A 16,704-nucleotide genomic window follows, 5' to 3' on the forward strand; every position below is an offset into this window, starting at 1 on the left:
ACCATGTTGTAATTTGTCGCCAATTACCATTGTCCTCAATGTCCTTAACTACTTTTCTCTTCAAAAAATTTTTTCCAAAAAGACAATTACTTACTACAGAATCAAACTAACAGGCTATAAGTTACTCAGATCACTTTTTTTTCCCTTTCTTGAAGATGAGGAACTAGTTAGCAATTCTCCAGTCCGTATGGTACAACCCCTGAATTTAACGATTCATGAAAAATTCTGCTAATGGGCCTTCAATTCATGCGCCATTCACCTTGAATATTCTTGGATGAAGCTTGTCTGGGGCCCGCCATTTTGTCCCATTAAGACTTTCAAGTGGCTCTACCTCAGATGGTGATATCACCTCCATATCCTCATTCCGTTTATCATCGCTTCCATCATCCCTAAACTCCTCATTAGCCTTATTAAAGACGAGGCAAAGTACTTATTAAGATATGGCCATGCCTAGGTTTATCCTTAACCTCATTCCATCCTCAAGTGGTTAGTGGTCACTCTTTTCCTTGTTTTTCTTCTATTATAATGGTATAAACCTTTTACTATTGGTTTAATTCCCTTTCAAGGTCCAACTCTACATGGCTTTTAGCCTTCCTCACTTTATACCTACAATGTTCTGAACCTCAATAAGGTAGCTTTTCTTGCTAATCCCACCCATCTTCCACTCCTTGTAGGCCTTCTGCTTTTTCTTAATCACCCTCTGAGATCTTGCTCATCCAGCTTGGTCTACAACTCCTGCCTATGGTTTTTTTCCCCTTTCTTCTTGGGATGCAGGCTTTATGATAGTTTCTGCAGCGTGCGACTTAAAGTAATTCCAGGCCTCCTCCGCATTTGATCCACAAATTTCTTCAGTCCAATGCCACTTCCCTAACTAATTCCTTAATCATTAAAGTTAGCCCCTGAGAAGTCAAAAAACCCTAGTCCCAGACTACTTTTTGTTTTACCTTCCACTAGTTTGAACTGAAATGTTAGCTCATATCACGTCATAAACCAAGGTTTCCCTACAACCATTTTTCTTCTTATGAGGTCCCTCACTGCTCACCAAAACCAAATCCTAAAAATGGCATCCATCTATTGGGTTTCGTCAACTACTTGGTGAAGAAATACATCTGCTATCAACATCCAGAAAGATTGAGCCCTATTATTCTTGCTACACTTGTCCTCCAGTCTATATCTGGGAAGTTAAAGTCTCCCATGATCACACATTTCCATTAGTGTACTTCGAATTAAAAACATTAAAGAGGCTCTATCCATACCAGATCAGATCCCGCGGTCTGTTAGCACACGCCCAAAGACTATCTCAGAGGAGGCTCTAGTAGCTTTCTTTCCCAGGTGATTTTTTGCCAGACTTATGTCTGTCCATTCCATCACTTCTTATTTCTTTATCAGTTAACCTCATTCATTGATGTACAATGCTAACTCCACCACCCTTTGCCTTTAATTTCTGTCTTTCCTAAACAGCACATAGCCTTCAAAAATACCTGTACCCTGTCTACACTATTCCACCATGTTCGTATCCCTATAATATCCTATTTCACTTCCTGCCACCAGTAGCTCTAGTTCCTCCATTTGTTACCTAGCCCTCGCATTAGTGTACAGACATTTTATTTGGCGTTTGACTTCACTGACATTCCTTTACCCTGTTAGGCACAGACATTCTACCACCAAGCATCACCTGTTAGTCTGGTATCACACTACCCTTCCTCCCTTATTCAATTCTTCAGTCCACGCGTATCCCTCTTACTTGTTACTTCCCTCTCAAGGTTAAATTCCGCATGAGATGAACCTGGACATCTCCCAAACCATCTCCACCAAATTCCTAGTTTAAAGCCTCTTAATCAGTTGGGCGGAGCCTCCATCCCAGAAGTCTATTTTCCTTCCTTACTCAGGTGAAGTCCATCCCAAGAGAACAGTCTTCTGTATGTATAATGCTCCATGACCGTAACGCCCAAGCCTCCTTATAGCACCCACGCCGGAGCCAATCTGTTGATCGCCAAAAATGCTTTGTCACACCTTTTCACCTTTCCTAGGAACAGCAGAATCCCACGGGAGATCACGCTTGAGCCTCGATTTCCTATAAGCGTCCCCAATCTTGTATAGTCCACTTGATACATTCCAGCAGTATGCTAGCCGTATCATTTGTTCCCACATGAAGGACCATCAACGGATTCTTTCCGATTCTGCTAGGATCTTTTCAGCCTCAGGCCACAAATCGCCTGTATCTTAGCACCCGGCAAGACAGCACAACCCTCTGTTCCCAAATCAGCTTTAGTTACAGGCCTGTCTACTCTTCTCAGTAAGGAGTCTCCAATCACTTAAACCTGCCTTTTCCTGGTGACAGTGTGATTCTCCGGTCTATCCCCTGCACCCACTGGCTGTATGTCTTCTTGATTCCTATGCACCCTTGCAATCCTCCTGCGGCTTATATTTGGTGTTGCGTCCATTGACTCCTCCCCTCCTTCTGCAGGACTAATGGCTCTTCTCTTCTTCCTTGCCCTCTCTCCTTCAGCGACCATCTGCTGTGCCCCTTCTTCATTTTCCAACTCTGCAAACCTGTTCCTGAGTTCTATTTCTCCTTCACTGGCCCATCTTTTCCTCTGCCTGGTTCTCTTAGTCACATGCTTCCACCGTCCACCTTCCCCACTCAGCAGTCTCTCCTCAGAATTCTTTGGTCTTGCTTCCATCTGCATGTCTGAGCTTATCCCTTCAGCCCCCTTGTGTCTGTGTTCCATCATATGCTCAAACCCCCTTCTAAACTCAACCAGAGTTTCCACCTGCATCTCCAGTCCTCGGATCTTTTCTTCCATCAGCTCTATCAGGCGGCACTTCATGCAGATGAAACCTTTTTCAGGTAACCCCTCCAGGATCATGATTGAGGGGGGACTATGACAAAGGTCTATACAATCATGAATGGTATAGAGAAAGTGAATAAGGAAGTATTATTTACCTCTTCAAACAACACAAGGACTAGGGGTCACCAAGTGAAATGAATAGGCAGCAGGTTTAAAACAAAAGTAATAAAGTACTGCTTCACATAAACACACAGTCAACCTATGGAACTCATTTCCAGAGGATGTTGTGAAGGCCAAATGTGCAACTGAATTGAAAAAAAGAGTTAAATAAATTCATGGAGGACAGGCCCATCAACAGCTATTAGCCAAGATGATCAGGGATGCAACCCCATGCTCTAGATGTCCCTAAACCTGTGACTGCTAGAAGCTGGGCCTGGACAGCAGGAGATAGATCACTAGATAAATTGCCCTGTTCTATTCATTCCCTCTGAGGCAGTTGGCACCAGCCACTGTCAGAAGACAGGATACTGGTCTAGATGGGCCACTGGTCTGAACCAGTATGGCCATTCTTATTTGTATTCATGTCAAATAAAAATGAGGCACAAAGACTCAAGCTAAGACAACACTGGGTACTCAAGAGGAATTTAAGCGGAACTTTTATACAGCAAGTTGTTAATATCAGGAAAGAAATTTACGATATAGCTGTGCTCTGAACAACTGTGATTGTGGAATTCTATAATTCATAAACTTCCACATCAATTTTGTTCAGCAGACAAGTAAGAAGATGTTTACTAAACTGCCAACCTTTCAAATTCAACATTGAGTATTAAAGTCAAGCTACACTCTTTCCTTTTTATGTATCTTCTGTGATACAGCATGGCCAGAAGGCAGCATAAGAGTGTTAGCAGGGGGCCTTATTCCCTGCCAAGGGAGGAAGGTTTGCTTTAGATTAACTAGAACAGCTGTGGCCAATTAGAGCACCTGACTCCAGTCAATGAATATAAACCCTGCTTCAGTCAGACAGGGTGGTAGTTGAAGGAGGAAAGGTTGGATTGGAGAGAGCAGATTGCAGAAAGAGAAGAGTCTTGTCCAGAGAGAAATAGAAGGTTTGGAGAGTGCGCGGTGGACTGGGAAAGCCCAACAAGAAACCCTAGGTAAGGGGCACCAGGACTTGTATAGAAGAGAGGCGAGAAAGCCTTAACAAGCTGAGGGTATTAGAGCGAAGTAACCCAGGGAAAAACCGCCTATGTCGTGGTTCACGCACAACCCCAGGGCCCCTGGGTTGGGAACACTGGGAAGAGGGCGGGCCCAGGCCCTCCCTCTCCACTCCCCTCCTCCAAGGACACTAGGAATGATTAAGAACTGGTTCAGAGCAAGCAATCAGCGCCCATGAACCTACCCCAGAGAGGAGAGAGCGCGAGACCAGCAAGAACAGTAAACCGGCAATCTGCCACACTTCACAAAAGAAATCAAGTTTGACTTTAAGACCCAGTTGAAATGTGCAGGGTTGTCTTTGATAAGACTTTGTGTTACTTGTTACTCTACAAGGTTGAGATGAAGATTAAGACAGAAACATGAAACCCAAAATGCAGTTTTTAGAGAATAATTTTAAAAGTTGGTTCTACTCTGAAGAGAAATTTTTTTTTTTTTTTAATAAATTGGACAACCATCTGGACTAAAAAAGAATTGTGACGTAATGAACGGAGAATGGATGTAGGAGCCAGACAACTATGAGATCCTGGCTCTGTTACTGGCTCACAGTGTAGCCTCACAAGTAATTTAACCTTTCTGCTTCAGTTTTCCTATCTGAGAAAAAATGAATGCACTACTTACAGGTGTTGAGAGGGTTAATATTTGTACAATGCTTTCAATATGTAAAGCACATGAAAAAGCTAACTATTCCGGTAAAACATTAATTTGCTATCTCAAGATGGACTTAACTTCTCGACCTCCTTCTCTCCTAAAGCTATCTTCTTTTTCCACATATTAAAAGAAAGAGAATGATAAAGTATTAAAATGTAGGTTTCAGAGTAGCAGCCGTGTTAGTCTGTATCCGCAAAAAGAACAGGAGAACTTGTGGCACCTTAGAGATGTAGTTACTCATACCTTTATCACTTCCATAATAATAGAAGACTGTTCTACTGAGAGCACACCAACGCTTCTGCCATTCAAAGCCAAGAAAACTGTGGTCTGCAATTAATACACAATCATGTTAGATTGCTTTTACTACATACATTTAAGACAAATATATATACAATGTGTATTTTCTTCAAAAGGGGAGAAAAAGAAAAGAGGGAGCTGTATGCAGTCCAGAGGGAAAACTTGGAGTAAAAAGGAGAAGAGAACAAAGAAGAACTAGAAGATGGTAAACAGTACAGACAGGACACTCTTGTGTGGTATTAAATATACAAAACTATGAACAACTTTATAAATACCTTCTACAGTTGTAATGCAGCATTAAACAGGTATTAAGATGAAAACAGAAGGAATTATTCAATCAAAGTAAATATTGACTAAACCAAAGCTAAGCTTTGCTTTCTTGAAGGACAATAAATCTTGATGCTCCCCCAAACATGAAGTCATTATATGCATTGTTACATACTTTCTTCAAAAATATCCACAAGTCTCTGAATTGTGTCACACTAGAAACTCACTGACTCATCACAGGGATCCTCAGTTGACAATGAACCATGATTATTTTCTTGTACGTCACAATACAAACTATATGAAGTTTCCTCTTTAGCTAATGGTGTTGTGACAGATATGTTAATATTCTTGGGAGCCCTTATTGAATTAATTATGAATATATTTGAGATCCATACAGTGTAGGCCAGAGAATGTGTAGCCTGGAAAAAACCCAGTCAGGAGGGAGAGAGACACAAGTGTCTTTGCCCAAGAGAGGTGATGGCTGAGGAGCTGGGAGCCTAGAGCAGATGTCCTCGAGAGACCACAGAGGGGGAATACAGGTGCAAATGCCCCAAAACTATGAGAGGTATCATCAGTACTCAATTTTTATTGGTTTTATTTCAGCCTTCTCCATGTAATTTAGTGTGTACATACACACACATGCATATATGTATATATAAAGTATGTATTTTTCATTTAACATTTTTCATAAAGCCAACTTACTTTACCTTTTCTGCGTTTTTCAAGGTATCCAGCCTTTAGAACAAATTGAAGGTCTTGAGCAGCAATAGGAGGAAACTGGTTCCCTGAAAGAAAAAAAAAGTATTATAAACCACTGTTTTTCAAGCTAAACACTACTCTATCCATATTAATAAGAATTGGCAGTACAAAGGAACTACTGGAAGAATAGAATTCTATTAAATACTATTCCAGATAATTTTTGGCTAAACAGACACAAGTATAATGACAAGCTGTTGGCTGCATTGCTATGCCAATGCAGTGACAGGAAAATTATAGCTGTGAACCAGCCCCTCAAGTCTCCAAGGGGAACGGGATGGGGGGAGAATCTGTATCTACTTTCGAGACAAGATGAAAACTCAACATGTTACATTAATCTAGAGGATGTTAGTTTGCATCTTAAAGTACAGTTTAAATGAACTGTTTAGTAAAATCAGTGTTTCAAATCCGTGTATAGAAGCAAAGATCCTTAAATACCTTAGACACAATTATTAATCGTAATTAAATGCAGAATTTAATTTTTAGCCATCATCATCTCCAAAAGCCTGACAAAAATCTACTGCAACAATCTACAAAGCGTGCACCCACATGCCACGCTGTTTAGAAAGAAAGGAACCAGACGAAGGGATGATAAAAACTAATATCTTATTGACAGATAACGCATAATGTGTGCTAAATTAGGAAAGCACTGTTAAAACAAATAGATAGTACTTGAGGATATTGGACAGACAAGACAAAAACACTGCTCACAAACTGCCAAAGCGGCTTCTCTTTTAGAATTATTGTTATTTTCTGTAAAATGACCAACGTGTTCAGTTATATTTGTACTCTCCCCCTCCCCTAATTGTTTGCTCACAGCTAGAAGTGTGAGATCTTAATATTCGGGATTAAACTGGAAACCTAGACACAAAGAACTTATTTAACAAATTAGTTTCAAATCTTCACAAATGTGGAATCACCTTTTTTAATTCTAAAATACTAATATAAAATATAAAGAGCAGAAATACAGCTTTAGATATGCCTGACCATTTATGTATACAAATGTCCAGTTTTTCCACAAATACAACAGCTGTTCCTGTGGGGGGAGGGTTAATACATTTGAACATCGAAGTGTTGTTTTCCCATTACTTAATATCACTAAATATTCGTATTAAAGTCACTGTAGGTAGGTGGTAAATTTACATGGAAACAATTTTTTATCAGTGAAAACCACACTAAGGATCACAGTCAGAAGACTACTTTGTTAAGAAACCACTGTGAAATATCCCATCTGGAAACCAATTTGTCTGACCTTGAGCTAAACACTATCTCTGCTAGGTAACCAATGCCTGCTGGGCCCTTGGGTGGTCACTTAAAACAGGATTCTACCTATACTGTTCTTCTTTGGGTACTGGTTTTGTTAACAAAAGATATTTGTGATAGGGCAAGAAAAACATTAGTGAGAACAAGAGAAAAAAATTACTGAAGATTACAAAAGATATGTACCAAAGAGGGGAATATACTCCCCTGAGACATCCAAAACTTTTCGAACAGTAAAAACAAAATATATGGTTAAGTTACAACCAATGTAGGAAAATGTATTAACATTCCAGTTATTAAAAATTGTGCTTTGACATTCAGTATTATACTATTACTTTTTCATTTCTAAATATTCCACATTACACCAGTGGTTCTCAACCAGGGGTTCGCCCCCCCTCCTGCCCCGCAGGGGCCACAAACAGGTTCTAAGGGGTCCCAAGAAGAACCAGCATTAGACTCACTGGGGCCCAGGACAGAAAGCCAAAGCCCTGAGCTATGAGCCCCACTCTGAGCCCCGTCATCTGGGGCTGAAGCCAAAGCCTCATCAACTTAGTTTTGCGGGGCACCCTGTGGCATAAGGCTTCAGGAAATTACCCTGCTTGCTACCCACTAACGCTGGCCCTGCCTTCTATATGCAGAAAAACAGTTGTTGTGGCACAGGTGGGCTGTGGAGTTTTTATAGCATGTTGGGGGGGGCCTCAGAAAGAAAAAGAGAGAACACCCCTGCCTTACATCATTATTATTTCCAATCCTGTGGAATTTATGACTAACATATTAAAAACAAAAAAGAGATGTACCACATGCATGAAAGTATGTGACCATAAGAACTGCGTTTGGGAATTTAACCCAGGACACTCACTACTTCATTAGTTAAGAAGCTGATCTAGTTATTAGATCAAAATAATAACTGCTTATTAATTGCTCAAGATAAGCAAATGGTTTCTGGCTAAAGATCTACAGCTATTGGGCTGATATACTTTAACTTACCCATAGCTGTACTGAAAAATTATCCATTTCACAATGAGAAACTGACTGTTGTCTAGGAACGGATCGGGGAGGAGGATTCAGAAACAGCCTTGGTGCGCTGCCTTAAATTGGTCATTGGGAGGCATCAGCGTGCAACACTTGCAGCTTTACCTCCTCCACGAAGGCGTGTTATACACTAGACCAAACACTGCAACAAAGGTGGGGGAAGGGAAAAACCTAATCTGTCAAACACATTAACCACTGTTGCTTCATTTTTAAGCACAAGAGCTTCAAAACATTATCTGGATTCCAATTTTATGCAAGGTTTTAGTTTAGATTTGTTTCATTTTTGTTTTACCTTTTTTCTTTTTTTTGAGAGAGAGGAAATGCAATTTGCAGGGGGTTATAATATAGCATCTATAAGAAGTATCAGATCAATAGCCATGGACAACGAAGATCTTTATCTACAGACCAAGAAAAGCGCCCACAGTGATTTCTCCACACTATCCTGACCATAGCTGGAACCTGATCTGGACTGCCTGCCTTCAGTGGAATAGAGGAGTTCAGGCTCCACAGCAATTCCATCCTTATCTCTGCTGAGATTGCCAAGTTAGTGTCAACTGTAGGGTGGTAGTTTTGGGGATGCAGAGATTAGCCTGCAGAGAACTAAAGTGAAAATAAAGTTATTTCACATAGGGCACTGAACAGCCTACTGCATAGAAAGCTACAAGTAACAGCAGAGGCAGGTACTCAATACTATGCTTCTTCTGGGTTATGGTGTGAGAAGGAGTCTCTCTCCTCTTCCCTTATCCCCAACTAAAGAGTGCAGAACGGAGAACCCACCTTGGCTCAGCAGCTCACTGCATTATGAACAGCAGATCCCCCAAACAAGAAGCTAGTCAGTTTGACTAATGCTCAAAATCTATGGAAGTGAAAACTGACCTGATACTTGTCAATTTCATGCTGCAGCCTGGGGAGTCTTAGAACAGAAACAAGGTGGCAATGGTGGGAGAGAAAAAGACAACACACAGAACAGAGATTTGGCAAAGTTTCCTTTTTCTTTCCCCTCTGCATCCCAAAAGAGTATTAAGAACCAAGAGGGCAAAGGAGAAAGAATAAGGAGCATCCCCACTCAGGTCTCACTAGCGGTAAGTGTGTGTATGTGGTGGGGAGAGGGAAAGCATAAAAACTTAAGCTTCCTTCACATCAAAATGAGAAGTGAGAGACTGAAACCTTGTCCTCCAGCAACTGGCTGGACCCTGCTGAGGAAATTCCCAATTTTTCTGTTCTGCTCCCATCTCCCCAGTTGTTACTGCCTTCTTGTGTGTATTAAATAAATAAATGAGAGGAAGGGGTTACAGAGGTTTTAAATTCAAACTAAAAATTTCAAAGTACATTAAATATGTACAGCAGCTACTTTTCATCAGAATACTGTTTTCCTGTTAGTTTTAAATAGACCAGGTTGGCCACAAAGCTCTTAAAAACTGCTAATGGAAGCCCACTGAAGTAATATTTTATTTTTATTACAGACAAAGCTAAAGGCCTCAGCTGAAATCAGGATCCCATTGCATTAGGTTCTGTAACTTACATAAATTATGACAGTCCCTTCTCTAAAGAGACCAAATTCTGTCACAAGACAGAGGTAGTGAGAAAGGAAATACTAATATTTTACAGGTAGGGAACTGAGGCACAGAAAGATTAAGTGACCTGTCCAACATCATGCAGGAAGTCTCTAGCAGTCACGAACTAAATCCAGAACTCCCAAGTCCCATTTCAGTGACCTAATAATTTTTCTCAAGACCATCCTTTCTCTCTTTTGAGATTAAAACATCCTAATATCGCTCAATTTTTGAGGGAAGGTTAACTCAGACCTCCCCAGTATACAGCTTAATATGAGGGAAGACCAACTGCTTTCATGTTTTTCCTTCTCTTCACTCACCCACTCGCAGACAGAAGGAATCTCTCAATGCAGTTCTCCTCATCTGATCCTGTTGGGCAGTGCTTCAGGCTTGACCTTCTCTTTCACGGCTTCCCTAGGAGTATTTTCTCCTGAGGAAGCCCTGCAGGTGGCAACTGCTTAGGCCTGAAGTGCTCCTGAGTAGAGAATCCACAGGCATAATCCCAGAGTGATGTTTACAAAGGTCACCAAAATATCAGAAGAGGATGCTTATGAGGCCTCTCCAACCCCACAAATTAGTCTATTTTAAATTTTGCTTTATGTTCTTCATATTTTATATAAAATGGACCAGATTCTCTCCCTTGTTTCTGGCCTCTGTGTGCCCTCTAAGCAGCTGGCAGCTCCTATATGGCCTTAGCAGACAGGCAGATAATCAGGGCTGGATTCATCTTTTGTGGGCCTGACGCCAAACGTATTTGTGGGCCCCCATGGGGGCAATGGAGCATAGCACGAGAGGGGCCAGCCAGGGGCATGGCATGGGAGGGGTAGCCCCACTCTGCCCAGCCCACTGTGGGGGCACTATTTACAAACCAACAGTTGCTAGACACACAATGGCATGCCTGGCCCTGTGCTGCCAGTATGTCCCTTCCCTTCGGGGGCAGGCCCATGCCATGCCCCACAGCCTCCCCCGCCCACACTGGAACACCCCCCAGACTGCCTGTGGCCAGAGCCCCCAAACCAGACCATGCCAAAAATGCCCAGTGCACTGCACACCATCACCCCTGTCCAGTGCCCCCCTGGCCACAGCCCAGCACTGCCACAGAACTCCCACTCCTTAGTGCCCCAACACATACAGATCTTCCCTGCCTCCTCACAGCCCAACACTGCCCCCTCAGAGATCCACTCCCCCACCCCCTGCCTTCCAGCTGCACTTCCCAGCCCTGCTGAGAAGCGACTGTCTGCCGGGCTGAGCCAGCAGCACAGCCAGAGCTGGTCCTGGGGCTGGGAATCACTCCAGCCCCTCGGGAGCAGTGCAATCAGCTAGGCCAGGGCCTGTCCCGGCTGGGCTCCCTCAGGACCCACTTGGCTGGAGGGGTGCAGCCAAGCCCCCCACACTGTCCTTCCCCCACCCCCAACTGGCTGAGACTGGTCAGGCTTCTGCACCAGTCCCAGGCAGTTCAGCTCCAGAGAGACAGGCAGGGCCCCTCAGTGGTGGGAAGCAGAGACTGCTGAGAGTTGGAGATGGCCAGAAGTCAGAGAAAAGCTAGTGGGTGGGTCCGGGGGGCGGAAAGGAGCCCTCGGTCAGCCGGCAGGCCGAGAGGAGCAAGTGGGGAGGCGGCAGCAGGCTGATGGGGTCTCAGGGTGCAGCAGCAGAGAATTGCACAGGTGAGGGGAAGGTGGAACACTCACTGGAATGTAAAGCTGGCTCCTACACCAACCACTTCCCTGCCCCATTATAGGACACTTATAAGGGTATAGCTTCACTAAGCAAATCTGCAGTGAGCCTATGGCTCCTTAGGCTTAAGTTTGACAATCAGGGAGCCAGCTCCTAGAATACCCTCTGCCCAATAGAGCTTGGTGCAAGAGTGAATCTGGCCCATCACTTTTAAATAGTAAACACTTTACACAGTGCCTTAACTTATGATTCAGGGTATGATTCTGCCATGGAGGTCATGGATTCCATGACTTTAGGGGACCTCTGTGACTTCTGCAGTGGCATGGCTGGAGCAGCTGTCAGCCTTGGGAATGCCAGAGCAGCAGACCCAGGACTGAAGCAGTGGGGCAGAGAGGGGTTGGGTCAGCCCCAAGGCTGCCAGAGCAGTGGCCCGCAACACTCAGTCCCTGCAGCACTCCCACTGATAGTCCCTCACCCCCCCCCCCACAGTATTTTTAGTAAAAGTTAGAGACAGGTCATGGGCTTCCGTGAATTTTTGTTTATTGCCCACGACCTGTCCCTGACTTTTACTAAAAATACCCATGACTAAATCTTAACGGTACCTATATGAAATTTTAATATGTATTCGTTTTTGATTTCCAGTGAATGTGAAGTTGTTATACTATATTATCAATACAAAGTAAATTAAAGAGCACCGGGTCATGTTATACTGCAGTACGTGCCACTAGTAAGATATTTTATTTCTCCAATGTGGGCTAAGGGATACATAAAGCAAGAAATAATTAGAGGCCAATGCATTCTTAAGGGGTGCTTAGCACATTTATGGGAAGTTAAGCAGGTGAAGTGGAGATAAGTGTGATTCAGCAACAACTAAGTGAGCTATTATAACTTGTCTTCCCAGCAAAACATTGTGGCTATGGTGATAATAATGGTAAAGAGAATTTTTCCCTCTAGAAAGAGAGATTGAACATCTTTTGGTCATCTGAAAAGGAAAACTGAAACTGAAATATAATTCGTAAAGGAGAGTTTACAGTTGTTTCAGCTTCTCTCTCTTCCCCTGCAATTTTCTAACTTTTACTTTACAAATCACTGTTCTTTTAAAAAATATATGTTTTTATTTGCCCTTCTTACTGTTTGAAAGATATACACACACAAAAAGGGAAACTGCCTATGTAAATAACACTGAACCAGTTCCAGTTATCTTTAACCAAAAGCAAAAAGTGTATTTAGCCCATGTTAGAAAATACAGAGAAAAAGCGCTAATTATAAAAAAGCACTACTAAATAGGCAAAATATTTCCATATTCCTTAATGGAAAACCTACCTACAAAACGGTGAACAAAATCACTTTCTTGGCCTAAAGGCTACTATGGCTCTTGTCAGACTGAAAGTTGACAAACTGTTTCTGGAAGTATGTGTCAAATTTAAGTGAGGAAGATTTATTGTCCCAGCAAGGAAGGTAGTTTATGCCTTCTCTTCCCCAAAACTTACTTTCTTCATTTATCTCATTTCCCTTTAATCTTGAAATGAAACACTTGTCCATTGCTAATAACTTGCTGCAGAGAAATTCAATTGTCCTTGGAGCCTGTCCAGTGTAATACAATGTGATTATTCCTGTTACCCATAATGGTTAACCTACACAGGTGTTTTGCATATATTTAAATATATTTCTTTTCCTTGGAAATGTTTTCAAGAACATTAATTTGCATTTAATTAAAAAAATATTTTCCTCACTTTCAAAGGCTTGTTAAGGGAAGGTGATTAGCAGGCAAGTCTCAGTAGCCTCATCAATTGTTTTCAATATATTTTGAAAGAATATATTAGTAACATGCAAATGAAAGTACCCTACTAGCTGTCAGATAACACAGCACACAGAACACAATGTTAAAGCTGCAAGATTTCAGCGGCAAATACATTACTGGTCACCAAGACATAAGCCACCATACGTTTTCAAGGTGTCTCAAAGAAAAAGAAGCTGTGCCACGTAGCTCTTCAAACTGCTTCTTTCACGGGTAGTTTGTGGAGCCCTCTGCTCTGTAATAATGTCTTAATCATAATTTGATTTGCAGGCAGTTGGCTCCTCAAAAAGGAACGAATTTGGGTGATAAGGTTTCTTATTCAGGAATATTTAAAGGTAGTATCATCCCTTTCTAGTTATTTAGCTCTTTCTGGTTTTGGAACTGGAGTTTTGGTTACCAACTTTAAGGCTACAGCTTTAGGGCCTAAATTCTGCAGGTTTAGGAGATGGAGAGAGAGAGAGAGAAGGGGAATTCTCTGCTTCCTTTCTGTGTGTTCAAGAGAAGACAGCGGACCACGTGGCTCAAATGCTACTGCCATGTATTATTTATAGAAAGAAATATTTGGTTCAGTTTCCACTCATAAGTATCATACTGCTTTAAAGATTGCTTTTTCATTTATTCCCTATTCATGTGATTATATCTTAAAGTGTAGTATGTACAATTAAGGTTAAAAACTATTAATATCTCTGGCTCTTTATACCTCTATAACCCATACTTATTTGTTTGTGTTCAACCCCTCTCTTTCACTTAACATTCGTGTTTTCATTTGACACTTTCATTTTTTCTTTGTCATCATTTCCTGGGTCAAAATATTAGGCCCCATCCACCTGTGACCAGTCTGGTGGAATTATTGTATAATCAGACACTCTTATAGCTGATTCTGTTCTTAAATTTTAAAATTTACACTTTGATCTTACTTTTCTACATAGATTTTCTTCTGAATATGTGCATACTTGCATTATTTCTTGAATTGGTTCTAAGATGTCCTTTGTTGCTACATTTTGTTGTATAGCACCTCAAAGGTATTGTATTAATTAAAAAATAATCACTTTACCTCTTGCTTCATAAAGGACTGCAACGTAAGTAATTACCTAACTGCAGTGCACCACAAATACCACCCATCGCATTAAGATGGTGATACTGTATATTGTAAAGGGCGATGGTTTCTCATTTTGACAACAGGAGCATGATGTTGGTCACAGGAGCCTGCTCTGGCTTCTGCTATTCATCAAAGACAAGGAAAATGGAAGGAATTAGAGAATCCAGATGAGCATTTGTATAGGCTAGTACAGGGGTCGGCAACCTTTCAGAAGTGGTGTGCCGAGTCTTCATTTATTCACTCTGATTTAAGGTTTTGCGTGCCGGTAATACATTTTAACATTTTTAGATGGGCTCTTTCTATAAGTCTATAACATATAACTAAACTATTGTTGTGTGTAAAGGAAATAAGGTTTTTAAAATGTTTAAGAAGCTTCATTTAAAATTAAATTAAAATGCAGAGCCCCCCGGACCGATGGCCAGGACCCAGGCAGTGTGAGTGCCACTGACAATCAGCTCGCATGCCACCTTCGGCACATGTGCCATAGGTTGCCTACCCCTGTAGTATGATCATTGGTGGAATAGGAAGACATACAAGGTCAAAGGCACCCTCTCTGAGGAGATTAGATCAAAAGCAGTATACAAAAGTCCTCCTGTGCAAGTTTACTGCCTGGCATCTCTGAAATACAAGGCACAGAAAGTTTAGTAGAATGCTGCTGAAATCCCTCCAAGAATCATTAAAGTCTAATTAATCATTCTGGATGGTGGAAATGGAAATCTCAATCATCCACAGGCCCACATTGCATCTAAAAGGAAGGCATATCAGATAGATAGATAGATCATTAGGGTTGGAAGGGACCTCAGGAGATCATCTAGTCCAACCCCCTGCTCAAAGCAGGACCAATCCCCAACTGGCTCCCTCAAGGATTGAACTCACAACCCTGGGTTTAGCAGGCCAATGCTCAAACCACTGAGCTATCCCTCCCTCCCCAATGTAGAGACATGAAAAACTAGTTCATGTTGTCAGTGTGACAGCAAAGCAGAAAACTGAACATTAAGAGAGCCGCAAAGTGTCCTGAGAATGCACACCTCCATAAAAGCCATGTATCTACCTCCCAGACATAAGCAAGTCAAAATAGGCTATAATTGAAAAATTAGATGTACAAGAAATTCCTATTATAAGAAATAGGTGGGTTAAAAACTTTATAGCACAATCACAGACAAGTATACATATCCAAATTTGATCAGAAAGTAGAGATTCAGAGCACCCCCACAAAATATATGAACCATTCGCAGTGCTGTCAACCAGCCACTGAAAACTAAGGATATGCCCACACTGCATTGTAAACCTGGGTTTATAATTGCTGGACTCAGGTCTCACAGATGTTCTAAGTAGGGCTGTCAAGCGATTAAAAAAAATTAATCATGATTAATCTCGCTGTTAAACAATAGAATACCACTTATTTTAAATATTTTTGGATGTTTACGTTTTCAAATATATTAATTTTGATTACAACACAGAATAAAGTGTACAGTGCTCACTTTATATTATTTTTTATTACAAATATATGCACTGTAAAAATGAAACAGTATTTTTCAATTCACCTCATACAAGTACTGTAGTGCAATCTCTTTATCATGAAAGTTGAACTTACAAATGTAGAATTATGTAAAAAAAACCTGCATTCAAAAATAAAACAATGTAAAACTTTAGCGCCTACAAGTCCACTCAGTCCTACTTCTTGGTCAGCCAATTACTCAGACAAACAAGGTTGGTTACAATTTTCAGGAGATAATGCTGCCTGCTTCTTGTTTACAATGTCGCCTGAAAGTGAGAACAGGCATTTGCATGGCACTGTTGTAGCTGGTGTCATAAGATATTTACGTGCCAGATGCGCTAAAGATTCATATGCCCCTTCATACTTCAACTACCATTCCAGAGGATGTGCTTCCATGCTGATATGGGTTCTGCTTGATAATGATCCAAAGCGGTGAGGACTGATGCATGTTCATTTTCACCATTTGAGTCAGATGCCAACATCAGGTTGATTTTCTTTTTTGGTGGTTTGGGTTCTGTAGTTTCTGCTTCAAAGTGTTGCTCTTTTAAGACTTCTAAAAGCATGCTCCACACCTTGTCCCACTCAGATTTTGGATAGCACTTCAGATTCTTAAACCATGGGTCGAGTGCTATAGCTATTTTTAGAATTCTCACATCGGTACCTTCTTTGCATTTTGTCAAATCTGCTGTAAAAGTGTACTTAAAACGAACATGTACTGGGTCATCATCCGAGACTGCTATAACATGAATTATATGCAGAATGTGGGTAAAACAGAGCAGGAGACATACAATTCTCCCCCAGGGAGTTCAGTCACA

At 41.4% G+C, this 16,704-nt stretch overlaps 1 protein-coding gene across 3 annotated transcripts in view; it reads right to left on the bottom strand.

Moving 5' to 3' along the window:
• The window catches only part of SKAP2 (src kinase associated phosphoprotein 2), a 186,375-nt gene that overhangs the window by 84,589 nt on the left and 85,082 nt on the right, over positions 1–16,704 (bottom strand). For all 3 annotated transcript variants that reach the window (XR_004372797.2, XM_032773814.2, XM_032773813.2), the window contains exons 5-6: positions 5,927–6,004; positions 4,899–4,982 (exon numbers count right to left, since the gene is read on the bottom strand). Coding sequence is in view for 2 of the 3 variants with exons in the window: in XM_032773814.2 (XP_032629705.1) it covers positions 4,899–4,982; positions 5,927–6,004 (162 nt within the window). In the remaining variant the exon portion in view is untranslated. The remainder of the gene's footprint in view (positions 1–4,898; positions 4,983–5,926; positions 6,005–16,704) is intronic.

The sequence above is a fragment of the Chelonoidis abingdonii genome, chromosome 2 (assembly GCF_003597395.2).
Source record: "Chelonoidis abingdonii isolate Lonesome George chromosome 2, CheloAbing_2.0, whole genome shotgun sequence".
Classification (NCBI taxonomy): domain Eukaryota; kingdom Metazoa; phylum Chordata; order Testudines; family Testudinidae; genus Chelonoidis; species Chelonoidis abingdonii.